Here is a 27963-nt window from a genome sequence, read left to right as displayed (position 1 = left end):
GAGTTCAGAGAGCTTCCAGGGTGGTGAGAACTCGGAGGTTTGGGGGAGAATGATGCGCCTAAACAGGGCTTGGACTCTCCGCTCCCTTTCTTCATGCCTTGTTCTCTGCACCTCTTCCGTCTGGCTGTTCCTGACTCACAACCTTTTATGATAAACCAGGATCTGGTAAGTAAAATGTTCCTCTGATTTCTGCGAGCCTCTCTAGCAAATTAATCACATCCAAAGTGGGAGGAGGTCATGGGTAGCTTTGATGTATATAGTCAGTGAGTCAGAAACACATATAACCACCTGGGCTTTTGCGACTGGCACCTGGGGGCAGGTTGCAGTCATGTAAGACTGTGCCTTTAACCCATGGAATCTGATGCTGTCTCCAATAGTGTCAAAATTATTGAATTGTAGGACACCCAGCTGGTACCCAGGGCATTTTTTGTTGCTTTGGGGAACCCCCCGCATCACCTCCCACCCAGACTGGAAACTAGGTTCAGAACCTCTTTACATGCCCAGGCCACAGGCATAAGATTCTAATTTAACTGGTGTGGGGGAGGGGGGCCAGGCATAAAATATCCCAGGTGATTAGAATGTGTAGCCAGGTTGAGAATCCCCACTGTAGGAAGTATGTACATGGCGTCTCAACAGTCTTCATGCAGATTTAAGCTCTAATAATTTCAGAAGTATAAACAAAGTTTGTTTTTAGAGCAGTTTTAGGTGTACGGAAAAAAAAAAAAACAACCTTTCAGGAAGTTCAGAGTTCCCATATATTTCCCCGACCCTGTTGCCCCATTAGTTAAATCTTGCATTGGTGTGGTACATTTGTTATAATTGGTGCCCAATATTGATACATTATTAACTAAAGTCTGTTTTTTTTAATTGAAGTACAGTTGATTTACAACGTTGTGTTAGTTTCTGGTGTACAGTGTAGTAATTCAGTTATACATGTATATGTGTACTCTTTTCTATGTTCTTTTTCATTATAAGGTATTACAAGATTTTGAATATAGTTCCTATGCTATACAGTAGGACTTGCTGTTTATCTGTCTTATATATAGTTTATCTGCTAATCCCATACTCCTAATTTATCCCTCTTCCCTTTCCTCTTTGGTAACTGTAGTTTGTTTTCTATTTCTGGTTTGTAAATTCATTTGTGTCTTCTTTTTTTTGGATACCACATATAAGTGGCATCATATTGTATTTGTCTTTCTCTGTCTGACTTACTTCATTTAGTATGATCGTCTCTAGGTCCCTCCATGTTGCAGCCACTGGCATCATGTCATTCTTTTTTATGGCTGAGTAGTATTCCATTGTGTATATTCAGTCATCTGTCGATGGATAGTTCGTTTGCTTCCACGTCTTGGCTATTGTAAATAGTGCTGCTATGAACATTGGTGGGGAGTAAGGGGGAGGGGTGCATGTATCTTTTTGAATTAGAGTTCCCTCTAGATATATGCCCAGGAGTAGGATTGCTGGATCATAGGGTAACTCTTATTTTTAGTGTTTTAAGGAATCTCCACACTGTTTTCCCTAGTGGCTGCACCAAATTGCATTCCCACCAACAGTGTAGGAGGGTTCCCTTTTCTCTACACCCTCTCCAGTGTTTATCATTTGTGGATAAAGTCCATAATTAACATCAGGGTTCCCTCTTAATGTTGTACCTTCTGTGACATTTGGCAAATGCATGTCATGTGGCCACCGTTACAGTATTATACAGGATCGTTTCACTGCTCTAAAGTCCTCTGTACATGACCTCTCCTTACCCCTCCCCAACCCCTGGCAACCGCTAATCTTTTTACTGTCTCTGGTTTTATAAATTTTTTTTGTGTATATATATATATTTTTTTATTGAAGTATAGTCAGTTTACAATGTTGTGTCAATCAAATTTCTTTTTTAAAATCATTTAAAATTTTAGCTATTTAAATCTACATTGAAAACAACACATTTTAAAATTTGAATTTTGTTGTTTTAGTCATCATGGCCATCTTCAATCAGAGGGACTGAAATTTAAAAAATTAAATTTACAATCTATTGTTTCAAACTCACGCAACTGAATACGTGTAAAGGAAATGTAAACTTTCAAGTGCTGATTTTTGAAAGTTTGTAGCATTCACACTTCGGAAACTGGACTCAGACTTGCCAAACGCGCTGTACTTGGAAAAGGACCTGTTGATTCCACAGGCCAGGAACGGCATCTGTGAGAAGACAATGCTCGGAATTGTCTCCCGGAGGACTGGGTAATGGCTGGGCAGGCGAGGGCCTGGGAGGGGCGGGAGGAGGACATTCCTGGCTTGTGTGAGTGACGGAGTAGTGGGTTGGGGTCCCCGGAGAAATGCCAGCTGTTCAGTGGTTAGGGTCAGCATTCACACTGGCCCAAGGCAGAAAATGAGGCAGGAGGGGTAAGATGGGGCATAGAGGCCACTGAAAACCATATGAAGATTGGGTGTTAGGCTGTGGGCCATAGGGAGCCATTGAAGGTTTAAGAGCAACAGAGTGACACGGTCTGATTTGTGTGGGAAAAGGACAGCAGACTTGCAGAGAAACCACAGGAGGAGCTATGGGAGATGGGCCACTGGCCACCACTGTCCCCTTCCCTTCCAGGCATACATGACAGCACTGCCTGTGCCTTTCTAGGTGTGACCACAGGACTAAATCTCACTAGTGGAAAGTGAGCAAACAGGTGTCACATCTGGGTGGAAGCATTTAAGCAGCAGGGCACAGTTCACGCTCTGAAGCCTGGTGTTCAGACGGTGGCCACGTAAGGTGGTGGAGCCTCTGTTGTCTGTATCCCCGAGGCTTACAGTAAGCAGGGACCTCTGTCAATGAAGTGCTATATGTAGCAAGAGCCAAAAATAAACCTTGCTGCCTTGAGCCTCTGCACTCTGGGGAATGTTATTTTTGGCAGCCTAGCCTAGCCTGACTGACACAGAAACTTGCAGGCCCAGGAAGATGCGGGCCTGAGCCAAGGATGATGGAAGGTGCGACATGTCAATTGTGGGTGGCTGCCCCAAACTCAGTGGCTTCAAACAGTATGTGGTTTTCTTGGTTCTGTTTTTAGCTTGTGAGTCTGTGGGTTGGCTGGGTGGTTCTGGTGGATTATTCACTCACGCATCTGTGTCATCGGTGGGTCTGCAGCTCTTAGCTGGATGCTCCCATGTGTCTCAGGGTCACTGGGTGGGGATGGCCATGGCTGGCAGCACTGGGGTGTGGCTCGGCTCAGCTCCGTGCCTCACCTTCAGCAGGCTAGCCCAGAGAGGGTCTCCTAGCCATGGCAGAGGTCAAGAGTGAAAACAGGCGAGCACTTTTACAAGGTTTTTCTTCGGTCATGCTTGCTAACGTCTCATTAGCAAAATAAGTCACGAGCCTGAGCCAGGAGTCAAGGTGTAGAACAGAATGCACCACAAAGCCGGACAGCAAAGGGTACAGATGGAGAGAGAGGCGTGAAGACTGGGGCTATGACCCCCGGAGGTGCAGCTTCAGCACTCAATGCCTGATTGGATGTAAAGGGAGACATCACGTTGTCTCCAAGGTGCCCAGCAGTGTTCACCCCCATCTGTGTACCTGCCTGCCACTCCACTCATCAAGACAGGGCATCTGTTTCCCCACCCCCTGTGACTGGCTCTGACCTACAGAATGTGAGAGCGTGACCCTGTGCCAGTTCCCAGCCTGGTCCAGCTGCCATGTAAAGACCACTGGATAATGAGCGGCCATGTGGGGGCAGGAGGGCACGGGGAATCCAGGCAGCCATGCGAATGAGAACCTTGGGTCGCCTAGTCGACTCCTGTCTGAATGAAGCCACAGGAGTGAGTCCAGATAAAACCGGAGGAGTCGTGAGAAATAATAAACCACTGTCATTGGAACCACTATGTATTAGGGTGATGGGTTACGCAGCAACTGCTAAGTGATACAGGACAGGTGGAGGGAACTTACAAGGCTGGTGCCCAGACTGATGCGTTCTTCAGCTGTGGTGGCGCCACTCTGAGAGCTCCAGAGGCAGGAAGAGCTTCGAGGAGACAAGTTGTGCGTGTGAGTTCTGTTTGTGGGACCTCCACGCAGTGAGACCTACTAGGCGTCGATTGGGGGACACAAGTCTGAACTTACGGAGAGATGGGGGCTGGAGATGGGAAAACATTTCACACTGGACAACAGGATGCCGTGGACATAAAACTGCTCACAGAGAGGATGTGGAAAGTCCGACTAAAAGTGGGCCAAGAACAGAGTCTTGAGGAGTGCTCATCTTAAGAAGTCCTCAAATCTTATCGCGTGTAATTACTATCTGGTGAGAACGTGAAGATGCAGAGTCCCTGGCCCGACCATCTGCTCTCCGACTCAGGAGGTCTGGGCTGTGCCCGCGAATCTGCTTTGCCACCTGCTCCCACCCTTCTTCTCCCAAATACAACAGATGGAAAAGTCCCACCCCAGGTGAGACAGATTTGGCTGGGAGAGTAGGAGAGAGACCTGGAGCAAAGTTAAGAGAAGGTTGATCTGAGTTTGTTTGACTTTTTGGTGTGAAACATGATCATGTTTACAGCCTCATGAGGAGGCGTGTGTAGGGAGGGGAAGGTTCAAGAACAGCAGACATTTCTCCCTGCCACTGAGTGGGAGGGCCATGTGCAGTTAGAGACAGAAGAGCTCTTAAGGGACATCACCGCTGAAAACAGCTGGGAGGAACATGCAGGAAGTGTCTTAGGGGACATCAGTAAGGGACGACCTGAAGTGGGCCAGCTTCAGGCCTCTGCAGTGTGGCTGGGGGAAAAAGAGCTTGTGGTCAGAAGAGTTCGGTGGAGCCTGCTGGCTGTGAGACCCTGGGCAAGCCACTTAACTTCTCTGAGCCTCACTTGCTTCAGTGAGAGAATGATTTACATCCTGCCTCCCAATGTCATGCATAGTAGTTAAGAGCCCAGGCCCAATACCAGACGGTGCTGGAATCCCAGCTTTGCAGCCTCAGGGCCCCAAGGCCTGGGGCAAGTCATTCTCTGTGACCCTGTCTCTTCACCTGCACAACGGAGATCATGACAGTCCCTACCTTGTAAGGGAACTCCTCTGACCTCCAGGCTTTGCTCATGCTGTTTGCTCAGTTTGAAGTGCTACTTGGCCCCCACTCCAACCCTGCCCCAATCTGGGTGTCTTCTACTCAGCTTTCAGGAATTCTTCCCTGACCCCCATCACCCAGGTCCTCTTCTGTCCTAGCATTTATCACACTGTAATTACATAATTCATTATCTGTTGTCCCAACCAGGCTGGGCTCCAGGAGGCTAAGAACCAGGTCAGTTGGGTACCACTAACACCACCTGTGTGGATGCGAATGAAGGCTCTGGGGCCAGACAGCCTAAGTTCATCAGTCTGGCTCCCCCACTATTAGCTATGTGACCTTAGGAAAGTAATTTAACCATTGTGAATGTCAGTTTTCTCATCCCAAAATAGAGGTAGTAGGACCTAGAGGATAGGTTTGTTGGAAGAACATAAATTAGGTAATTTACATCAAAGCACCAGCAAAGAGCTGGCAAATAGTAAGCATTCAACAAATGCTAGCTACAGGTGCTGGCAGTAGTAGGCAACTGACACATTACTGTCTAATAAATCAATTTCTATATCCTTAGTGACTGAGGCTGGGGAAAATTTGTTCACTCATTAAAATTTGCCCCAAACCTATAAGCAATGATAATCTAGTAGCAATGAGCACACTTAGCATCCACATCTTGAATTCTCAACACCATTCTCCAGGAAAAGCAACCAGGGGTCCTTGGAGAAATGGCTGTAGCAAAGAAAGTAGAACTGGAGCCTAGAACATCTTACTGTGTCAGAAAGCAAGAAAGTACTCAAAAGAAGTCAGATTAGTGTCCAAGACACAGGAGCTGGCTTGACAAGGCTTCGCTGGCCAATTTGGAGGGAAATTAACCAGTAAGAACAATGATAATTATAAAATACAGAACTGGGTGGAGAGTATAGCTCAGTGGTATAAGCACATGTTTAGCATGCACAAGGTCCTGGGTTCAATTCCCAGTACACCTATTTTTTAAAAAATCCATGAGCCGATAGTGATTCTATAAAAAAGCGGGGGTGGGGGAGACTTCTTATTTACTGAGGGGTGCCAGTTAATTAATTGAGATAATAAATAATGGCAAGACTGAAGAAAAAAAGCAAAGTTTTGAAAACACCTATGTAACTGATACAGGTAAAAATGATGCTAAAACTACTGAGTGAAAGGTTGGTTGAGAACAGGATATGCACATGATCTCAATGGATCACCCCAGGAAGTCCGTCTTAATTACAAAGGGAAAGTGGTCCCATTCACTGGAGGAACAGGGCAGACACCACCTTTATCAAATGATCAAGCCCTCACACCTCCAATAATGGGACCAATTGGCATTACCTGCTTCCTGCTGTGATGCAACTGGTGTGTCCTGCCAAAAACTAACCTGAATCAAATTGAGGGGGAGGGCTCTTCTGGACTAAAAAGAGACTAAAGAATAGAGAGGGAACAAAAGGCCAGGTGCAACTGGATCCAGGATTGGGGTGGGGTTTTATTTGGAACAACTGAGTAAATTTGAATATTAACTGTATATTAGCAAATAATTTTGCATTAACGTTAAATATCTTGGATATGAAAATGGCATTTAAGTCATGTAGGATAACACTTAGTAGATACATGCTGAAATATTTATGCTAGATATCTGCAGCTCAGTTTTAAAAGGAACAGAAATCAATCCTAAGCTCCCGCCACATAGTTCGCGCGTGCGCACAGCCCTCTCTTTCTGAGACTTATTTCGCGAGGCTGGAGGGTTAGATTGGGTGCTACAGGGCGGAAATACGCAACGGGGGCTTCCGGTGACCGCGCAGCCGCCCAACGCAGCGGAATGGAGGAGGTCCCTCATGGTGAGCGCGAGCGGGGCGTGGGTGGTGGGTCTGAAGGGACAGGGGCGACTCTTAACTGTGACTTTGTCTCTGCGCAGACTGTCCCGGAACCGGCAGCGCCCAGGCGGGCCGAGGGGCCTCATGTCAGGGGTGCCCCAACCAGCGGCTTTGCGCATCTGGAGCTGGTGCCGCTCCGGACCCGGGTGAGTAACGGGCAAGGCTTGAACCGGAAGGGGGAAGCGCTGGCCCGGAAGAGGAGGGAGGTGCGGGGTGTGTTCGTGTGATGATGGTGATGGGGTAGGAGCCTAAGCGATGAATGACAGGGGCAGGGGCCAAAGGATACAGGACTTGGAAGCGGGGGTGTAAGGGGCGGGGCTTGAGGAATGAGTGACAGGCGCGGGACCCTGAGGGCCAGGGCATTTAAAAGGCGAGGAGCGGAGAAACCTGGCAGGATTGGGGTGGAGCCTGTGACTGGCTCGGAGTCAAAAGGGGTTTTAGGAGGGGCGAGGCATGGGAGAAAGTCGGAGGGTATGAGGGGTGGGTGGGGCCAGAAGTTTGACAGTAACTAGGAGTGATTGGGAGGAGGCCCTCACCAGAGGGAATAGGGTATAAATTTTTAAGTCAGGGAGCTTGGGCTTAAATCCTGGCTCCGCCAGCTGCTTTCTTTGGACAAAATTTTCTTCCTTTGGGAAACAATTCTCCAATTAATTCAACACAAGTATGTATTAATCACTTCCAGGCACAGTGCTTTGTTCTGTGAATGAGACAGATGAGGTCACTGCCCTACGGGAGATTAGTTGAATAGGAGAGACCCACAATAAACAAATCATCACAGTAGTAAATACTATGAAGGAGAAATTGGAGGTTGGGAGCCTGCGAAAAGGATCTTTAAAAGCAGAAGCAGGTTGGGAGAAGACTTTTGAAGGAATTCAAAGAGAAACTTGGATTTGGTTCTTCGGTCCACTGCACACAATGTGGCCCTGAGCAAAAGTCTTAACCTCTCTGAACCTCCATTTCCTCATCAAAAATGGGGGAAAATAGCTACAGTGTTGTTTAAAGGATATGAAATAGGATGAAATATTGAAAGCGTAGTAAATGTATAATAACTGATAGTTATAGTTAACTGACAGTAAGTGCCTGCAGTTTGTCAGTTTCTCAGTCTTGGCACGATTGGCATTCTGGGCTGGATAATTCTGTGTTGCACGGTGTCTGCCCTGTTTTTCTGCCCTGAGCACCACAGGACATTTAGCAGCATCCCTGGCCTCTACCCACTACATGCCAGTAGTGTCCTTCCTGTGACAACCAAAAATGTCCCAAGACATTGCCAAGTGTGCCCTGGTGGGGATTGCCCCCAGGCTGGAAATCGCTATATTCACAGCTCTGTCCTGGAGCTGGGAATATCGTGTGAACCCTCTCATGGAGTTTATTTTCTAGCTGGGGAGACAAGTAAACCAGTAAGTAAGGGAGTGTCAGATGTGCTGGCAGCGTTTTTTTTTTTTTGCAGCACTGACTACCATTGACAAGGTGCTCTTTCACTCAGTATTCCTTAAAATAGCGGGAGGACTTAGCTTCCCAAAGTGACAGTCGAGACTGACAGGGGCTTTGTTGTCTGAATTGCTTTCTTTGCAGCCATAGAGGAAATCAAAGAGAAGATGAAGAGTGTGAAACACAAGATCTTGGTGCTGTCTGGGAAAGGTGGTGTTGGGAAAAGCACATTCAGTGCCCACCTGGCCCACGGCCTAGCGGAGGATGAAAACACACAGGTGGGACCTTGGGGAAAACTGGGAGAGGCTCCTGTCTGAGGGCCCATGATGGCTCGAATTCATTAGAGTCAGTTGAGCTAGCCTCTTTGGAATCTAGGTCCCTGCAGAGAGAATGAGGAAGTGCGAAGCAGTCGAGCAGTGACATGCAGCGTCTCATTGGGTTCTCTAGCCACGCGCAGGAATAGCAGGTGTACATCTCTTTTGGCTTCTTGGTTATTCATTACGTTAAGTTCACACTTCTTGCTCTTTATTAACCCCCTTCTGCCTTTTTCTAGGCCAGGGGTCTGCAAACTGTAGCCCTTGGCCAAATCCAGCCCATCTCCTGTCTTTTTATGGTCTGTGAGCTGAGAATGGTTTTTACATTTATAAATGGTTGCTTTTAAGTTGTTATGTTAGTATCTACCTGTTATCCTTGATTTTGCCCACAAGGCCTAACATACTTGCCATCCGGGCCTTGAAGAAAGTGCTTGCCGACCCCGGTCCTCAGCCATTCATTTACACCCACTCCCCAGAGGAGCACGAAAACTCAGATTCCCCACGGCTGCTCTCGGGATTTCAGCTTTAGTAAAAGAGGTGGTAGGGTGAGGAACAAGAAAAATACTTTTACCAAAACAGTAAAATGGAAATTTGCAATACCTGTGACTTTAAAAACTACAGGTTATTCATTGGGACTCATGACAGTTTGGCATTGATCTTAGAAAATGACCCCAGTATTCACTTTGATACCATTTTATACCTAACAAAATCAAGAGGACTATGGTTTTTTATTTTTGTTAAACCCAGAACATTCAACTTTTTTGTTTTTGCCAAAATGAGGTTTTGCTCAAAATTCTAATTTAAAAAAAGAAAAAAAATATATATATATATATGCATGCAGGGTGGAAGATATAGCTCAAGTGGTTGAACACATGCTTAGCATGCATGAGATCCTAGGTTCAATCCCCAGTACCTCCTCTAAAAAAATTAATAAATAAACCTAATTACTCCCTACCCCCCCCAAATACATATGCATACCAGAAATTGCTAGAGAGACATGGGTGTCTCTCAAAACCCACTTCCCAATGCGTCGAACCCTGAAACGAGAGACCTCACGACTTGTGTGTGTGCGGGCTGGGCGAGAGAGCCCACCGTGCGTGATGCAAATCTCCAGCTCAGTGCTGGTTTTCCCTCAGAGCGCTGTTCGGGGCCTGCAGTGGAGTTCTGTGTAAGGTAGAAACGCTTCTGTTGTGTTCATGTGGAAAGCCGTTCCTGACCATTCCAGTTCTTTCCATGGTGGTCTTGCTATGTGCCTTCTTTTGCACATTGATTTATTTTTGAAAATTAGTTTTTTCTTTATGTGTTTTGAATGTTGGAGTTATTTTTGTGTGAAAGGGCTAACTGACTTTTCAGTTTACATTTCTGTTATACTCTTGACAAATGACCCTTCACTTTCGTTTGGCGTTTTTTTTTTAAGACAGTACTGGAAGGAACTGTAGAGGTATGTTTAATATGGAAATTTCAGAACTGCCACATGTTGCTGGTTATATTTTTTAAACTCTCAAAACTGGAGAAATGTCAATACTCTACTTGTGTGAGGTAAACCATTCTATTCCAGTATGAAATAGCACTGTAAGTTCTTAATAACGTAAAGACTTTATTTCCTCTACAGAAAACCAGCAAAGCTAGCTACAGTGGGCAGGTGGAGGGGATCGAGCCCACCATTCTGACATGCCCTCCAGATATGCACACGGATACACACACGTGCGCACAGAGACACGCTGATACATACAGATGCACACACAGATTCACAGGTGTGCACACATAGATACACAGATACACAGTGGCCCCTGAGAGACCTCACCTAGGACCTCCAAGGGTACATTTTTTTAAATCATTGGGTTAAGAAAGTAGAGTTGGCTTCAGGGGCAGCAGACTTTTTCTGTAAAGAGCCAGGTGGTAAGTGTTTGAGGCTTTGCAGGCTGTATGTACAGTTTCTGAAGCAGCTATTCAGTTCTGCCCTTGAACATGAAAGCAGCCATAGACAGCCTGTCCACAGATGAGTGTGGCTGTGTTCTAATCAAACTTTGAATTTCATATAATTTGAATTCCATGTAACTTTAACATGTGAAATAAAAATATTCCTTTAATTTTTTCCCCCAACTCTCTCAGAATGTGCTAACCCTTCTTAGCTGGGGGCTGTAGAGAAACAGGCGGCAGGCTGGATTTGGCCCCCGGTGGTAATTTGCCCGCCAGGAGCACTAGGACTGGCTGGGTAGAAACTTTTTGGAGGACTGAGACTTTGTGGAGGCCGAGGCCTTCTTGGGACATTGAAGAGCTGGTTAGGTGATCTGTAAAGCTTGGTGTTTCTCTCAGTCGCTCAGGCTCTGAATTCCTCTTGTAACTCACTTCTCTTCTGATCATTGCGTAACGTGTGGAGCTGCTCTCGTTGGCCTCTGTGACTGCTGTGCTCGTCTCTGGAATCCGGTGTCCACAACCCAAGATGTGCTCTAAGGACTTGGTAAAAGGGAGAAGTCCCCGGCAGGGGGCAGCTGGGCAGGCTCCTGGGAGAAGGCGGCCTGTGGACTACGCTGGGGGCGGTGGGTTGTGGCGAGGAGGAGGCGGAGGCCGAGGTGCAGAGCTGGGACTGCCTGGGCAGGCGTGGACGGGCCGGCAGTGAGGTGCCTCTGCCCCAGGGAAGGAGCGAGGATGAGGCTGAGCCAGACCTGGAGGCTTGACTGCTCTGGGAGGACGACGGGGCAGGAAAGAGGCACGATTGGAGCATTGCTGTAGGAGTGTGGCTGCACCAGCAGCCGAGTGCATGATCGAGTGTCCTGAAGAGGCGATGGTGAACCAGCACGAGGTGTTGCTCTTGTCTCCTTCAGAAGCCACGAGGGCACCACCAGGGCAGCAGCTGGAGCAGATGGCAGGGAACAAAGCTGGGGAGATGAAGAAGCAGGGCATCCATCTCTTGGAGAAGAGGGAGGGGTCAGAACTCCAGCTGAGCATGTAGGGCAGAATGTGGGTGCAGTCTGCCCACAATCACGTCCCAGCTCCGCCTAGACCAGCGCTGTGACCTTGGGCCTCAGTTTTCTCATCTGTAAAATGGGACACGGGACTGAGATGATGCACATAAATATAAAATGCTTAACTCCACACCTGATGCGTGGTGCATACCCAGTAAACGCCCCTGAGTTCCATCATTACTGTTACTTTATTCCATTAACTGGAATGTGGAGGGAGGATGATTATTTCTAATTTAGTGATCACGAGTTTGTAGCCTACCCAGAGTACAGTGCCAGGCAGATTCACAATACACTTGCGGATTCATTTTTCTGTTAGTCAACAATCTCTTACCATTTGAGGGTCAAACTTGTATTAGCCAGTGGGATCTGTTTTCTGAGATCATCCATGTTATCCAGAGTAATCTTTGCTTTTCAGAGCTGTCAGGCATTTTCTTAAACAGCCATCTGGAGATGTGTTTTAACCAGGCCAGCTGCAAGGGACCACTTGTGAGTAGACAGCTGTTTACCTGTAGTCACACTTCCGTGTGGTTCTGTTCTGAGGTCCCGCTGCACACACGTCAAGACTCTGCAGTGAGCTGAGGGGAAGCACATCACCTGTGTGGAAACATGGCTAGATAAGCCAGATTGCTTCTTGTAGTGGGGCTTTTAAAGGGTCAGCACTCAGGAAACTGTATCTTGCACCTACAGACCTGCTCATGACAGAAAACACCGGTGTCTTCAAACAGTGCCTGGTGTGGGCACAGAGTAAACGCTGAATGTCTTGCTGATTAAAGTCAGGTGGCGCACTTCCCTCCCTGCCCAGAATTCAGCAGGATGATGGAGACGACCCTGTCCTTTTCTCCCTGCCTCCTGGTGACAGCTCGTTAATAACTCCAAGCAGGGCTGTTCCATGATCACACTCTGAGACAGGCAAGTGTCTGACAGTCTGCAGAGGGCCCTGAGTCAGTGGGGAGCCCCTGAGTAATCATAGGCGGGCCCGGGAGTATGCATGTTGGGGTGAAGGGAGGAGGAGGAGCCTGAACCCTGTAGACCTGAGCCTGAGACATCCAAGGATCACACAGCTTCTTTCGACTGCAAAAGTCAGCAGTTCCCGCAGGTACCAACCAATCATCTTGCCGTGTGATCTGGAAGGCAAACTGTGTCATGAAAAAAGGTGCACACTGGGGGCTTCAGGGCTCTGTTGTCTGAGGCCCGTCTCGGGGGCTTGTAGACTGGAGGGCTGGAAGGGGCCTCATGACCTCCTGAAACCCTTGTTTCACAGACCATATTCTCAGACAGTTGGGAGGAGAAGCAACTGGTATGAGGCGATGTGGCCTCGGTGTGCCGAGTTAGGACAGAGCCCACTTCCCGTGACCTCTTCTCAAGGGGAAGTGTGGGGCGCTGGGTAGGGGAACGTGCAGATCCCGGCAGCCCTGCAGCACCTACTCTACCACTTTCTGACTGGAAGAGGTGTAGCCAAGCCTTCTCTTCCCATCAGGCTTCTAGCACCTTCCACAGAGACCCTGGTGAGGATTGATGCAGGCGTCTTTCTCCCAGCTAGGATTCTCTGGCTTCACTGGAGCAGAAAGGAGATTGATTGGATGGTTATGGGAATAGCGGCCAGTATCAGGAGGAAGCATGGAGGGGACAGGACACGGCCGCTGGGAGATCTGGATGGCAGGGGCGTGCTGCAGCCTCTTTGGTGCACCGCCGGAGTGAGTGCACGCCGTCTCTTTCTTGCATCATTTCACTCAAGACACTCCTTTGGTTGTGGGGAATGTAATTCCTCAAAAGGAAACTTATTAAATTGTTCTCCAGAGACAGTGAGACTTCCTAGACTGAGCGACTAGAAAGTGTTGATAAAAGTCTCTGTTAGGGTCGTAGTGATGGTATAATTTCCCAAGTTGTGAGTCTCTGCTGTAAAATGCCTGGATCATTAACGAACATCAGCCTGAAGCATCAAGAAGGGCAGGGAAGTCAAGTCTGCAGGATGAGCGTCATCCTGTTGCACTCTCCTCGACGTCCATTAGGGGGCGAGTGAGGCAAACAGCGATGTGCTGTATGACTGCTTTCCTGACCGCAGTGTGAGGTCATGTGAGGATTGTAGGAGGTCGGGGTTTGTTGAGAGGATTGAAGAGGAAAGCAAGAAATGGATTTGGGGCAAGTTAAAAAGTTACCCAGAGGGGCTGCACTTTGGATCTAAGACGTGAGAGCTTTCAAGATGAATACCAGCCCTGCTCTTCAGAGGGTTTCTGAAGGCTGTCTCAGACCTTTTCACTTCTCAGACGGGGAGAGCAGGGTGCAGGGGTGGAGGGAGTCATCTGCACCCATGGTGGGCTGCAGTTGTCACTGGCAAAGAACTTTTGTAGAGTTCCTCATTTTCAGTTTCTTTTTCAGAAGCTGAGGCTAAGCCATGATTAACCTTCAGCATCACGGGAGAACAGGGCTTGGTCAGAGCTCAGCTGGGGGTCTGCCCATGCTCTCCTTGCCAGGCCCCAGGGGCTAGTGGGAAGAGCCCTGGTGTTGGAGTCCGGAGACCTGTTCTATGTCCCAGATCTGCTCCTTGCTCAGTGAACAAGTCTCTGGGCCTCTCTGAACCTCAGTTTCCTCCTGTAAAGCAGAGATAATGAACTCTAATGACCCCACGCAGCACATGATAAGGACCAAGTAAACAGTAGCTGGACCTGAATCTTCAAGTGACCTGACACTCAAGTCTATAAGATCACCCTGAGCTAGACCAGACCCGGGGTGGCGGGACGGGGCAGCGGGGCAGGGAGGATCGCCAGTGGTGTGTCCTCCGCCAGGGTCTCATTAGGAGTCTGAAGGTGTCTGTCTGTGGCCTGGAAGCTGAACGTTGTAACCTTCCCTCACGAGGTTCCACTTGGTTCAAGTTTGACCCGGGTTCTCTTTGTCTTCTCCCCTCCCTCCTTTTCCCCAAACCCCATCCCCTCCCAGTCGTGCACACCTGGAGGGCTGTACATCCAGTGACATCACAGCCTGGTCTCTTCTTTTTCCCTAGGTTGCTCTTCTAGACATTGACATATGCGGGCCGTCAATTCCCAAGATAATGGGATTGGAAGGCGAGCAGGTAAGTAGCTACGTTATAAAACGCAGGGAAAAGCATTCTTCCGGCACGCTGGCCCCGTGCTCCTAACCCAAAGCCACGGGGTCCGCAGAGCCCATGCATTTTCACCTGGACTTGATGACAGCAGGTAAACGTTCCCTAGTCCATTCGTCCACTTTTAACAACAGCCGTGAATTTTGGAGGTGGCGGAATTATATTTAAGTCCATCCAGACCATCTGAGAAGTGTTAGTTTCAGTGCCTTCTTAGAAGGGAAGGGAAACAACACGTAAAATGCAGAAGTCAGACACAGAAACTCGGTCCTGACTGGGGAAGCTCGACCAGAGCTGGCTGGGGTCTGTACCCTGGAAGCAAGGGAATATTTCTACCCCTGTGGTCACCAGTGGGGAAGTGAGACTACGAGGCGGGCTAGTGACGCAGTGGGGGCAGGGCCACCGCGGTCTCGCAGGTGCTGGTCTCCGCTGTAGGCGGCACGAAGCCTGCCAGGAAGGGGTTCCACTGGGGTGGGGATGGCTGGAGGGGTGCCCTGAAGCCGAGCTGGAGGGCTAGGCTCTTCCAGGGGTGTCAACATCAGTTCATTTTTTTTTTTAATTTTTAAATTTTACTCACTTTTTGAAGCAGGGGAGGTAATTAGGTTTATTTATTTCAGTGGTGGTACTAGGGACTGAACCCAGGACCTCATGTATGTTAAGCATGCGCTTTACCGCTGAGCTGTACCTCCCTCCTTGTCAGTTCATACTCAACTGAAGCGCTGGGCACTGTTCTGGGTGCTGGGGTTCAGAGGGAACAAGGCAGATACAGACCCTGCCCTTGTGGGAGGGGCAGATGGGAGATAACAGGACGCTGAGCCGGGTCAGGAGACAGGCAGGGCAAGCTGCTCTTTGGGAGGGGGTGCTCCAGGGCACCCCACGTGGAGAACCCAGAGAAGAGCACCCTGGGCAGAGGGAGTGCATGCCTGAAGCAGGAGAGGCCCGCGGGGCTCAGGCAGCCGAGGGAAGCCAGAGGCAGGCAGGGTCAGTCCTGGAGGCCTCCGCTCAGGACTTGGGATTTGCTTCTGGGGGGCTGGGAAGGGGCGCAGCACCATCCAGGGTGGAGGCGAGACGGCAACCCTGACCGCACACCCATAGTAATGGTCTCGGTAGTCCTCCCCCAGCCGCATGTCCGTGCCCTGCCGTCATCTGCACGCACACCTTCCTGTGCCGGCACTTAAGTAGACCATAAAAATCAGAGCATTTAAATAACAGTGAGATTAAGCAGAAAGTCAACTATTTCCTCCTTCTGTGCCATAGGGTCACCATGTTTACCCCTCTTTTAAGACCAGTGATTAGAGAATGAGCATTAATAGGAATGAATGGTTTTTGTTTTAAAGTATGATTTCAAAGTCAGTGACAAAGAACCACATATTACGTGATTGCATTTCTGTGACGTGTCAGGAACAGGCATGTCCGTAGACACAGCAGATCCATGGTCACCGAGGTCGGTGGGGGGAGTATGAGGATAAGGGGGTGACACTTCAGGGTGCAGAGTGTCTAAAGAGTCACAAAAGTGTTCTTAAATTGGTTGTGGTGATGGATGTACAATTCTGTTGTGAAGCCATTTAATTGTGCACTTTAAATGAGTGAATTGTGTGGCGTGTAAGTTAAATCTCACTAGACTCTAAAAAAAGATTTCATCAAGGATAATGGGCTTTCTGTTTTGGCTCCTGTGTTGCTTGAAGCCTAATTTCTAAGATTGATATGTAGTTGGAAGTTGCATAAGTTCCAGTTTCATAATAAAGAGGGTGCAGAGTTGAACCCTGGCAGTTAATGAACACCAGCTGCAAGGAAGGAGCCTGGGTCTTGAAGGAGCCCTGAGCTTCCTGCCGACACCCTTCCCCCAGTTCTTGTCCCCTGTGGGCAGCTGGTCAGCGCTGAAGCTCAGCCACTGATGCGCAGGTTCTGTGTCCCCCGTTTCACTAAAGGTAATCCCTCCACGCCTGGACTTTTACCAGGACCAACTCACTGCTCCACAGTCACCTGCATTTTCTCAGCAACCCACAACCGATTTCGGTCACACTTTTCAAATACCCCAAATTATATTTGGACTCCAGTAACTTTGGTTCCCTGACCTGATGTCTAAGCAGAGTTTCAAAGTAATTGGGAGGGGAAAAAGCATATGAATTATATTATCCATAACCTGTCCCCCGGCCCCCAGCTCTCCTCTCCCTGTGGAGAGTTCAGTGGTAGTGTTTAGGTTGACCAGTTATATTCTGTACAACTGTCCTCTCACTGCATGAACTTTGTCATGTGTGACATGTGACCAGGGTGCACGATTTCTCACCAGCCAGGACCCGCTCATGTTTTCGCAGGTTCACCAGAGCGGCTCAGGCTGGTCTCCAGTGGTGAGTGCCCGCCTCTTTGCCTTCTTTTCAAGGTAGCGTGTTATGGGTCGTGTGCACATAACAGGTACGGGGTGGGCTGGCAATATTTCTCTCTACCTGTTTATCAGGCAACAAATATTTATTAAGACACTTTTCTAGGCCCAGGGAATAGAGTTATGACCAGGAGTTAGCAAACTTTTTCTGTAAAGGCTGAGATTGTAAATAGTTTGTGGGCTATACTGTCGCCACCATCATAGCTCAAAAGTAGTGATACGCAAAGGAATGCCCACGACTGTTTTCCAAACTTTATGTGCAAAACCAGAAGAGGGGACCACCCCAGGTTAAGGGAAAAAAGGCAGCGACGTTCATTTATTTCAGACGCATTCACTGTCATTGCTGCATAGGGCCATGGGGTGCCTCTTTCAATCCCCCCCCAGTATGGTAACCTTTTTTTTTTTTCAATGATTTCTTTTGGGGAAAAAAAAGGATTTGAAGACTCAAAAGAGTGAATATACTCATAGATCACATAGTAATTTTGTCCTCCAAATTTTTTCAGCCAGAGTTCAGACAAAAGACATAGGGAAGCACCTGGCACTGTGGTTTTAAGTAAAATGTTTCTCACGTCATCTTTTCCAGTTCCTGGAAGACAACTTGGGGGTGATGTCGGTGGGTTTCTTGCTCAGCAGTCCCGACGACGCTGTCATCTGGAGGGGACCAAAGAAAAATGGTTTGCCACTCTGCTTTCTGTCTCTTATCCCGTCCTTCCAAGGGCAGAGCGGCGCCCTGTCCTGTCAGGGCCGCCTTGGGCTCATCCTGCCGGGCTTCGCTGAGTATTATTCTTAGCATTGGATTGTATCTTTCTTCCCTGGGTGAAGGGAGCGAACAGAAATACCAGTTTTATTTAATAAATAGAATTTGGTAACTTTTCATATCTGTCATGGTACAATATCATATCGTGATACTATCTCTCCTGAAAGCCTGCATAACCCTGGAATTACTCCCGCTGTGTTTTGCGTTCTGACTTGTCAGAGAGAGAAGTGTGTGGGGTGAAATCAGTGCCAGACTGAGGGCACTGAGGCCGCAGGTATTGATATGAAAGTGCCACTCCGGGCCTCCTCAGCCCCGGTGCTGTTGACATTTTGAGCCAGACGATCCCTTGTGAGAGAGGGGTGGGCTGTGCCCACATCATGGGGTGTTAGCCGGTCCCCAGCCTCTACGCACTGGAGGCGAGTAGAACCCGCACCGCAGTCCTGACAGCCAAACCCGTGTCCAGACACTGCCAGACCCGGCTGACCTAGAGCACAGACCAGCTGTGCGGAAAGGTCACAAGCGGTGCTTCTGGAAAGAGCGTGGTGGGGGCAGAGGAGAGAGGAGGCGTGACTGCGATTTCTCTTTGCAGGCATGATCAAGCAGTTCCTCCGCGACGTGGACTGGGGTGAGGTCGACTACCTCATCGTGGACACCCCGCCCGGGACGTCGGACGAACACCTGTCGGCCGTCCAGTACCTGGCCGCGGCACACATCGACGGGGCGGTGATCATCACCACCCCGCAGGTGAGCGAGGGCCCGGGCGGCGCTGGCTCTCTCTCCCCGACGGCCCCGGGGCCCGGTCTCCGCGGCTCTTCAGGACGTGGGCTCCACAGCAGACCCGAGTTGGATCTGCACAAACCTCATGTTTATGTTCGCGCCGGGCATTTTCAGTTGACAGGGAGGCAGTCCACAGTTGTTTGGTTTTTTTCATCCACATATTAAGCAATAGTGGTTCAAAATCGCCTTTTTAATTCCCCTTCACAAAGCCTGCAAGCCGCCTGGAGCTGTTATAACTCAGCCAGTTCCCCGCGCGCTCGTCACCAGGCCCTGCGTCCACACTGCTCCTCCGCTTACTCTCCTGAACAGTTCAGGCACCCCCCCGCCAGCTTTCCACAGAACCAGCATGGGCCCAGATGGGGGTTTCCCGATGGGCTGCCATGGGCCTGGCCCCTTCCTTGGCAACGTCCAGCTCCTTCGAGACAGTCACAGGGGCCGTGCTGAGCCCAAGCTGAGGAGATGACATACTGTCTGGGTGAATCCAGCTTGAACAAGTGCAGTCAGGCCTGTGTTGTGCTTTATTATTATTTAATTTTTTTATTGAAGTATAGTTGATTTACAGTGCTGTGTTAGTTTCAGGTGCACAGCAAAGTGATACAGCTATACATAAACTTTTTTCAGATTGTTTTCCATTATAGTTTATTATAAGATATTGCATATAGTTTCCTGTATTACACAGTAGGACCTTGTTGTTTATCTGTTTTATATATAGTAGCTAGTATCTGCTAATCCCAAACTCCTAATTCATCCCTCCCCACTCTTTCCCTTTTGGTAACCATAAGTTTGTTTTCTGTGTCTGTGAGTCTAGTTCTGTTTTGTAAATAAGTCCATTTGAATCATTTTTTAGAGTCCACATATAAGTGATATCATAACAATATTTGTCTTTCTCTGTCTGACTGACCTCACTTAGTATGATAATCTCCGGGTCCATCCATGTTGCAACAAATGGCATTGTTTCATTCTTTTTTATGGCTGAGTAAATATTCCGTTGTATATACATACCACAGCTGCTTTATCCAGCCATCTGTCAGTGGACATTTAGGTTGCTTCCATGCCTTGGCTATTGTAAATAGTGCTGCTATGAGCATTGGGGTGCATGTCTCTTTTCAAATAGTTTTCTCCAGATACATGCCCAGGAGTGGGATAGCTGGATCACATGGTAACTCTATTACCTCCCTACTGTTCTCCATAGTGGCCCCACCAGTTGCTTTATTATTATTGCCATTGAGCTTAGCAGGTCTCAAAAAACCAACAGATTATTCTCTTCAGTTATACTTTACTTCTCTTCATTATAATCTCCTTTGCACCTAAGAAAGCACAATTAACAGGGCTTTATTTTTGTCAGCCTCTGAATCTGTCAATATCATACCTTGAGCAGTCAAGTCTGATTCAGATGAGGGCTGAGCATGTACTCCATGCAGGCCCTGGACCAGCACCAGGGCAGTAAAACAGACCGGACCCCCACCACCCACCCCATCCCCCCGTGGCCTATGTGCTTCACTGAGGAACGTGGGTGCACACGTGTGACACTGTGTCAGTGGGGTGGCAAGCTCAGTGGGCCATGCGAAGGTGCCCGGGTCAGGGAGGGAGGGGAGGGGGTTCATGCCTGTCAGGTCCCTGTGGTGCTCTGTGGGGAGGGGCCTTGGGGGCACGGAGAGGAGCAGCACACTGCTTAGGTGGCAGGGGAGGGGGCACTGGCCCCGGGGACGGGGTAGAGGGAAGATGGATTTGTTGTTGGGAATGTTTTCTGCTGAATTTTTAGAGTGGCTGGGGCCCACCCTGAGACCAGCGGTCCTCTCAGGAGCAGGTCCCCGAGGAATGACCTACAGGGGGACAGTGGAGTTGGCCCGTCCGCTCTGATGCGGGTGCTGCCAGTGGCCAAGGCTTTCCATGCAGGGTGGGGGCATATGGGAAACTCTGCCTTCTGTAAACCTAAACCGCTCTACAGTCTTCCTGGCACAAAGACGGCCTCTCCAATGTCACGTTTGTTGTGAAAAGAAACGCAGAGTCCCCTTGGGTTCAGGGAGAGGGGAGTGGCCGGCAGATGCTGGCCCTTCTCCAGGGAGGCGGGTGGGTGCGCTGCATTTGTGTACCTCTGTATGTAGTTTCTCTGGAAAAGGTGACTCCAGGCTGGGGACACTTTCTTGGATCCTCGCACATCCAGCAGCCGGCTTGCTTTTGGGGTCGTTTTGGCAAGCAGCAGGGCTTTTATCTGGAGGACGCCAGGAGAGACCCAGAGGTGCACTGAGGCGAGACGCTGAGTCACAGGCAGTTTACCTTCTAGCCAGTTGCCTTTTGGTCTGTACCCCATCCTCAGAGAGGTCCAGGGCCAAATGTGTGCCTCAGGAGGAGAGAGGACACAAAGCCAGGAGCCTGTGGGGGCCCTTGACTTAAAGCCACAGGTGTTAAGGAGTCGCCATACTTGACGGCAGCAAGACACCTGGACACATGTCTGCAGGAACGTTAAGCGGGGGTGTGGGGTTACTGGTGAGGGTGCTAAGTGCTAGCTGTCCCCAGTCCTTATGCCGTAAGATCCACATCCAGAGTCCAGAAGTGAATTTGAAGCAATCTGTAAATACAGTAACATTCCTCATATCTTTTTTGTCACTCAAGTTGTTTGTATTCGTGACAATCAAGGTCAGAGGTGAGCAGACCTTTTCGGGGATGGCCAGAGAGTAAATATTTTAGGCTGTGTGGTCGTACACTGGTCTCTGTCACAGCCCCACAGCTGACCCCCCATGGGGCGACGCAGCCAGCACGTGTGAAGGAGTCGGCCAGGCTGTGCTGCAGGGGAACTTTACCCACGAAAACACACAGCCCACAGGCCGCCCCGACCTAGGATGAGGTGGCCGCTTGCCTCAGCACAGTACGTTGACGGGAAGGCAGAACACAGAAATGCATTAAAGGCCACTTTCCCGTAGTAACTGTACACGTCATACTGGGTTGTTCAGGTCTGTCCTTTGCGGGTTCTGCGGGATGTGAACAGCACCCAGAATGGGGCTCGCACGTGGACGGTGTGAAACGAATACAGAACAAGGGGCCCAGTCCCTGAAGCATCAGGGTGGTGACGCGAGGGCACAGCAGCCATCCCTCCACCACACAGACCTTCTCTTTCTTTTGCTCTGACTCTGAAACAACCCATCTTCTTGAACCTTGGCAGGAGGTGTCGCTCCAGGACGTCCGCAAAGAGATCAGCTTCTGCCGCAAGGTGAAGCTGCCGGTCCTCGGGGTGGTGGAGAACATGACCAGCTTCGTCTGCCCCAAGTGCCAGGTGCGAGCGCGGGCGGCTCAGCTGGGTCCCCGCCTCCGGGGTCGAGGGGGTGCTGCGCATGCACCTCTGCTTCCCCATCACCTCGGGAAGTGGAGCCACACTTAGAGCCCGCTGCTGCTGATTTAATGAAAATTCTTTTCATATTGAAACCACCGTTTTTTAAAAATGTATTGTCTTTGGTGGGGAAGTGGTAATTAGGTTTATTTTACTGGAGGTGCTGGGGATTGAACCCAGGACCTCTGCATGCTAAGCACACGCTCTGCCACTGAGCTGTTCCCTCTCCCCCGAAAATACCATTTTTTTTTAAGTTTCTTTAAAATGTGATCCATTCATATGATTCTGAAACAAAATCATGATTCCTCCCCCTTTTACTTTGCCTCCCAGAAAGAGTCTCAGATCTTCCCACCAACGACAGGGGGCGCGGAGGTCATGTGCCAGGATCTACAGGTCCCGCTCCTCGGCAGAGTGCCCCTTGACCCGCGCATAGGTGGGTGAGTCCCCACGCCCCATCTCAGCCGCACAGTGCCACTCAGGACAGCGGGGCACTGGAGCCAGAGCCTGCCCTCTAGCCGAGAGGAGCCGAACAGGCAGGTGTGTAGCCAGGGAAGCACGAAGATCTTGGAGAGAAGGGAAGGGCCTGGAAGAGTGGAGGAGAGACTGGTCAGGGAGATGCTGGGGTGCAGGGAAGGCAAAGAACTCAGCAAAGAGAGGGGCCAGGAAGGGGCTGAGCTGGGGGAGGATGCAAAGGGTGTGCAGTTGAGTCCTCTTTACACAGGGCTTAGGTTCTGACGTGAAAATCATGGACAGAATTAGCCTTGAAACCCCTGAGGAAGGTAGCCCTGTGTCCTGTCCACTGGGAAGCCCAACATAGCCCTCTCTGTGCCCTGCTTCTCTCGGGTAGCATGAGATGAAGTCACTGGCCTGCCTTCAGGGGCCACCCTCCCCTCTAAGTACCAGAGTCCCCTGGGTCCCTCAAACTGCTGGTGGGGCCTGGAGGAGGGGTGGCCGACCCCATCTCCACCCCACACTCTCCAGGGCATCAGCTTGCTGAGTGGATGGTGGGGAGGGCCACCCACATCCTTTCGATTACAGCCCGCCTCCAGTCTTAGTTTCCCCTGGGGAACAGGGCTGGACTTGGCTGCAGTCAAATGTGCCTGGGCCGCGACCCCACCCGCCAAGTGGGGTGGTTCTGTTTAGCAGAGGTGCCCGGGCTGGAGGGAAGATGAGAGAGAGAGAGAGGTCCGGGCTCTGACATCAGTTGAGAGGAAATGAGACTGTGGAGCGTGGGCACCATGTGTGCTTAGGGGCTGAGGCCTGTGGGCCGGCTGCCCTGGCAGGGGGAGGAAGGGAGGACTGGACCAAGGCCTGGGCATTGGCTCGGAGAAGAAGGGACACACGAAGTGGGAAAGTGACAGGATTTGACGGGGAGAAAGTGGTGTCACACACGTGTGTGCTGCACCCTATGAGCCACTGGGACCTAGGGACACCCTCCAGAGGTGGTGAGCCCAGAAGGCACTGTCGAGGGAAGGGCCAGCTCCCTCTTGGGTGCTGGGGGTCAGGCGGGGAGGCCTGGGTTTGACAGCAGGCTTGGGAGAGCAGAGCCGGCAGGAGTGGAAGGGCCGTGCCCCTCCACATGCGACTGGGGCAGCCGGTGTAGCGAGGAGGGGCCTGCCTTGAGGAAGAGGGTGGGAATAGCCCAGAGAGTCTCGTGAGATCCCACTTTGCTTGTTCCCACGTCCAAAGGCACTTCTGCTGCATGGTTTCCCCCACAAAACTAGAGCTACTTTTCCAGCCCTCCCTAGTGTTGGCATTGTCTTCACGCTGACTAGAGTGGCACTGAGTTTCCCTCAAGGTTGTAAGAGCAGGTACCTCCCACTCAGAGGCAGGCAGGCCCCATGGAGCCCGCCTGGGAATAGTCATCACCGTTAGCTTCAGCTTGTGCCGCCACCGTAGGCCTCAGAGCGCTTTACAGAGGTAACAGCAAAGCGGAGGCAGCTGCTCCCAGGCTCAGTTCTGAGCTCAGAAGATTATGTGCCGTCTCTTGGGCACAGTCCTCTGTGACAACGTACGTGTCCCCAAACCTCATCTCTGGTGGAAACCGCAGAGAGCCAGGCTAGTGAGCATAAAAGGACAGGTGGTTAACACTGTCATGTGATGTGGAAAGGTGGCCAAGAGCTGAGTAAGGTCACCATGACTTTCCGGAGCCACTTCTGTCCAGTGAGGTGATAGCCACGTTACTGGGAGCAGACGGTGGGTGGGAGGCATGAAGGCATGTGCTCAGCCCCTTGTGGGAACTCGTGGCAGAAGGAGATGCCTCTGGTGCTGTGATCTTCAGCCCGTCCCGCCCCCTAGGCACCTGAGAGTCACATGGAAGCTTCAGACCCTCGCTGCTCCACTGCCAGCTGGGGCCTCAGGCAGGTCTGTGCACAGCTCTGAGCCTGGAGGGCCTCACCTGTAAGATGGGGTGATAGTGGAGCCAACTACCAGGGAGCTGCACGGATGGAATGGGGTACGTGCAGGGTCTTGGGGCAGGGCCCAAAGGGCGCTACCTAGGAGAGGGAGGAAAGAGGAGGTTTTGTGAAGATGGCGAATCAACCAGAGCACGAAAGGGCACATTTGAGAGGGGAGGGGAGGGGTGAGCCCTCTGGGAAAGGGCGGACAAGAAGCCCGTGGACACTGGTGGAAGAGCAGAGGCCAGTGGCCCCACGAGCCTGCTGTGGGACCTGTGACTTCCCAGACCGAGTCCCGCGACTGTGAACAGAATTTCCCCAGCTGCTTCCACCACGTTCCCACAGCGCCTGTGTTGCAGAAAAGTGTTACAGCTTGGTGTTACAGCTCAGCTGTGACAGCAACCTGGATCCGGGCGAGAAACCAAGCAGCACTCAGAGAGTTGGAGAACTCAGGTTTATTATGCCAGCGGGCCCACAGGAGTTAACACTCCAAGCTCTGGACCCTGTCTGTAGGTTTCAACAGGTTTTTATAGGCTACCAGTCTAGACTTTGCAACATTTTGTAACATCATATGCAAATAAGGTATAACAAAGGTGACTAATTAGGAAGAAGCTTTGTAGAAACGGACCAATCAGGAGTGAGCTCCATGCAAATGAAGCACTACAAATGGACCAATCAGAAGTTAGCTCAGGGAACCAATAGACTCTTAGGGGTAAGTTCCTCTTTCCTAGAAGTAAGCCGTTTCAGAATTTAAAAAGCGAAATAATGCTGGGCCAGGGAACCAAATGTGCTGGCAGGAGGGTAGTGGCCCTGCCTGGGGGGGTCCTGCCATCTTTTTCATGGGGCTTCCCACCTCACCTGGGCCATGGGGACCCCTCCTCTGCCGTCCCCCTCTCAGGTGTCCCTGTCCCACCGGGCGACATGCTGGGGAGCTGAGGAAACCAGGGCTCACAGTTGGCCTGGCCAGGGTCCACCTGGAGCCTGGGGAGTAGCCATGGGTCGTGGAACCACTGACCCTGCTTCTCCGGCCAAGCTCAGCATCCAGGGAACAGGATCAGAAGGAGGAGGGGAGCACACCGCCTGCCTGAGGCCCCTGTCTCATGCTCCCCTGGACGCTGCGATGACATGCAGTCCTAGAGACAGCCTGCATGTCCAGAGGCACTGGAGTGGACAGGCTTGAGACAGACTAGCCAAGATCGATGCCACTGTGGAACGACCTTCCAGATAGTTACACACGGAGGTGGCAATGGCTGAACGTGTGCACCGTACACACCCATTCGTTGCTTTAAGTGCGTGAGTGTGTAATGTGTATACGTGCCATGTTTACATGCATATACTATTTCTAGAAAGACACCTGAAACACTGGTAGCCTCTTTTGAACTCACTTTTCTTTTGAACTCACTTTTCACGTGTGACCTTTTACATCCCATGCTCTATTCCCGTGTGCAGTCATTATCTTTTACCCAAGGAATAGGTTGATCTTTGACCTGCAGGTTCCTGGGCCCACCCGGGAGCTACCCAGTCCATCCTTCAGGGGGCCTGGAGCTTGCATGTGCTGCATATTCCAGGTGACTTACAGGGACACCACAGGAGGGCAGCGGCCAGAGCCGCGAGGAGATGCGAGCCAGGTGGAGGGAGGCCAGCCAGGTCCTGGAGACGCCAAGCGAGGTGGGCTCACATCGCCATAGCGCCCCAGGCACAGAAAGAGCCCCGGGTTCATGTCCCCGTGGTGGCTCCTTCATGGAGTTAACTTCCTTTCACTTCTTTAAGGTAAAAGTTGCGACAAAGGACAGTCTTTTTTCGTTGAAGCACCGGATTCACCAGCTACTGTAGCCTACAGAAGTATAATTCAGAGTAAGTGTTCAAGTCAGTCTGTGAATCCAGATGGCCACCGGGCCAGGGCGTGACATGAATGAGCAGTGGGCTGGGTATGAGGCGATCCCACTCAGGATCGTAAATGGCACTGCCGTGCAGCCTCGGCTGGGGACAGTGGGGGGAGTGGGGTCTGGGACGACCCCCTCAGCCCTGGAAGCCAGGAGCCTGTGAGAAATCTTCCAGTACGTCAGCATCGTGAACTGTAGCACAGTTCAGAAAGCACGGTGCAAGTGAAGACTGCGGTATAGGAAGGAGACCTCAGTAGAGCTGTAAAACAAAATTAAGGGACAAGCACAGTGAGCCAAACCAAACCTGTGCGCAGGCCTGACTCGGCCAGCAGGGTCCTGGTAGAGGCCTCGAATTGAAGGCAGAGGTGCTGGTCGGTAAAACGTTAGGCTCCTGGTTTACGGCTGAGCTCACCTGGCCCGGTGAGACGGTGCGGAGGGGAAATGACACCATCTCTGGGAGTCCCGATCTGCAGGACGTGCTGGCGTGAGGCCTCCCGTGTGTGGTGATGACCACGGTGGGCAGCCGGCAGTACCCCGCTCGCTTTCGAAGGTTCAGGGCATCAGCTGAAACAGGGCTTCTTGGGGGATTAAGCCCTCTGGGGGCCCTGCCCCACCCAGATGCCGCCTCGCCAGCCCAGGGCAGGGCCTCCTGAGAGGCTGACGAGCCGTCTGTGCTTCTGTGCCTGCGTCCTGTCTTCCAGGAATCCAGGACTTTTGTAGCCTGCGTCAGCCGAAGGGAGAGGACCACGTCAGTTCCTGAAACACAGGAGGACGCGGAGGACACAAGCAGCACGTCTGTCCCACCTGAGCAGCTCGGGCACGAGGTGGGGTCACAGGCAGACAGGGACCAGACCCGAGCCTGGTGTGAAGTCACTTTTTCAGAGACGCTTTAATCATCTAATGTTTGTTCACTTTTCTTTAGAACATGTATGTAAAGGGCGTTCTTTACAGATGTGCCATTTTAAAAATAAAAACACCTCATCAAACCTCTGCCCCGAAACCTACCTCACGTGGAAAACCAGTGGCCTGCGGGTCATGTAAGAAGCTCACCTGATTACAGAACCTCTCACTGAAGCCTTCACTGCCTCGGAAAATCAGCCTTAAAAAGAACCAAAAGGATGAATGCGTGGCTTCGCTGCAGATACATACAGTCAGGGTAGTGCAAACCGTGTCCTCAGATGGAGGAGAAATAAAGGCGGCGCTGGAGCCTCACGCTGGGGCTTGTTCTGAGCTCAGTGCACACGATGCGGTGGGGCTGTGCTCGGAAATTTCCCCTGTGAGCAGACCTGGGGGGATGCGTTGACACCCTCTATCTGAATGTGTGTCCACTGTATCCAGTCATTTCCAGTGTCGGACGAGACAGTTACAGGGTTCTTTAAATGGAAGGAGGGAGACGCAGACTCTGGGACGATTCTCGTTGCCATGAGACGCTCACTCGGTGTTTGAGACACAGGAACCGAGACCAGCTGAGGGAAGAATAAATTCCTGTTTCCCACCTTGTCCTGGGCACGGAAGTGGAAGGGCAGGCAAATCCCCTTGTCCTTTCCCTCCCAGCCTCTTAGCGGCCCCCCACACCTCCCCCAAGCCTGCACAGGGTGGAACCTGCACGTGTTCAAGGCAAGGAAGTTGGGATCCCTCTGAAGAACCTCCGGGCTGCACAGCCTGGGAAGGCGCGGTGCACAGGCTGGTTCACCGGGCTACTCGCTCAGCCATGCGGGGCCCTGGGGGGAGCCCACCCACAC

The 27963-nt window shown here is 50.8% G+C and overlaps 2 protein-coding genes across 6 annotated transcripts in view; one reads left to right on the top strand and one right to left on the bottom strand.

Annotated features, from left to right (window-relative positions):
- Positions 1–27211, top strand: NUBP1 (NUBP iron-sulfur cluster assembly factor 1, cytosolic). 4 transcript variants are annotated; one of them, XM_072942216.1, is made up of 11 exons: positions 1–165; positions 6943–7047; positions 8474–8607; positions 14608–14676; positions 17019–17051; positions 17667–17757; positions 18430–18584; positions 21778–21888; positions 22273–22375; positions 26109–26192; positions 26923–27211. In XM_072942216.1, exons 3-11 carry the CDS (start codon positions 8497–8499, stop codon positions 26979–26981), a joined length of 816 nt encoding a protein of 271 aa, XP_072798317.1. In that variant the 5' UTR covers positions 1–165; positions 6943–7047; positions 8474–8496; the 3' UTR covers positions 26982–27211. The 4 variants fall into 4 exon arrangements, 3 of the variants coding, with proteins under 3 accessions (XP_072798317.1, XP_006204261.1, XP_072798316.1); XM_006204199.3 differs by lacking the exon at positions 1–165 and adding an exon at positions 6780–6865; XR_012061037.1 differs by lacking the exons at positions 1–165; positions 26923–27211 and adding an exon at positions 6780–6865 and having other exon boundaries at positions 22273–22479.
- The window catches only part of TVP23A (trans-golgi network vesicle protein 23 homolog A), a 31218-nt gene continuing 28033 nt past the window's right edge, over positions 24779–27963 (bottom strand). The window contains exons 8-9 of one of the 2 annotated variants that reach the window (XM_006204198.4): positions 26634–27687; positions 24779–26480 (exon numbers count right to left, since the gene is read on the bottom strand). The gene's annotated coding sequence lies outside the window, so the exon portion shown is untranslated. Of the gene's footprint in view, positions 26481–26633; positions 27688–27963 lie in introns of those variants that run through there. The other variant, XM_072942218.1, reaches the window with a different exon arrangement.

Source organism: Vicugna pacos, chromosome 18, assembly GCF_048564905.1.
Source record: "Vicugna pacos chromosome 18, VicPac4, whole genome shotgun sequence".
Classification (NCBI taxonomy): Eukaryota; Metazoa; Chordata; class Mammalia; order Artiodactyla; family Camelidae; genus Vicugna; species Vicugna pacos.
This window is presented reverse-complemented; position numbering and strand designations above follow the sequence as displayed.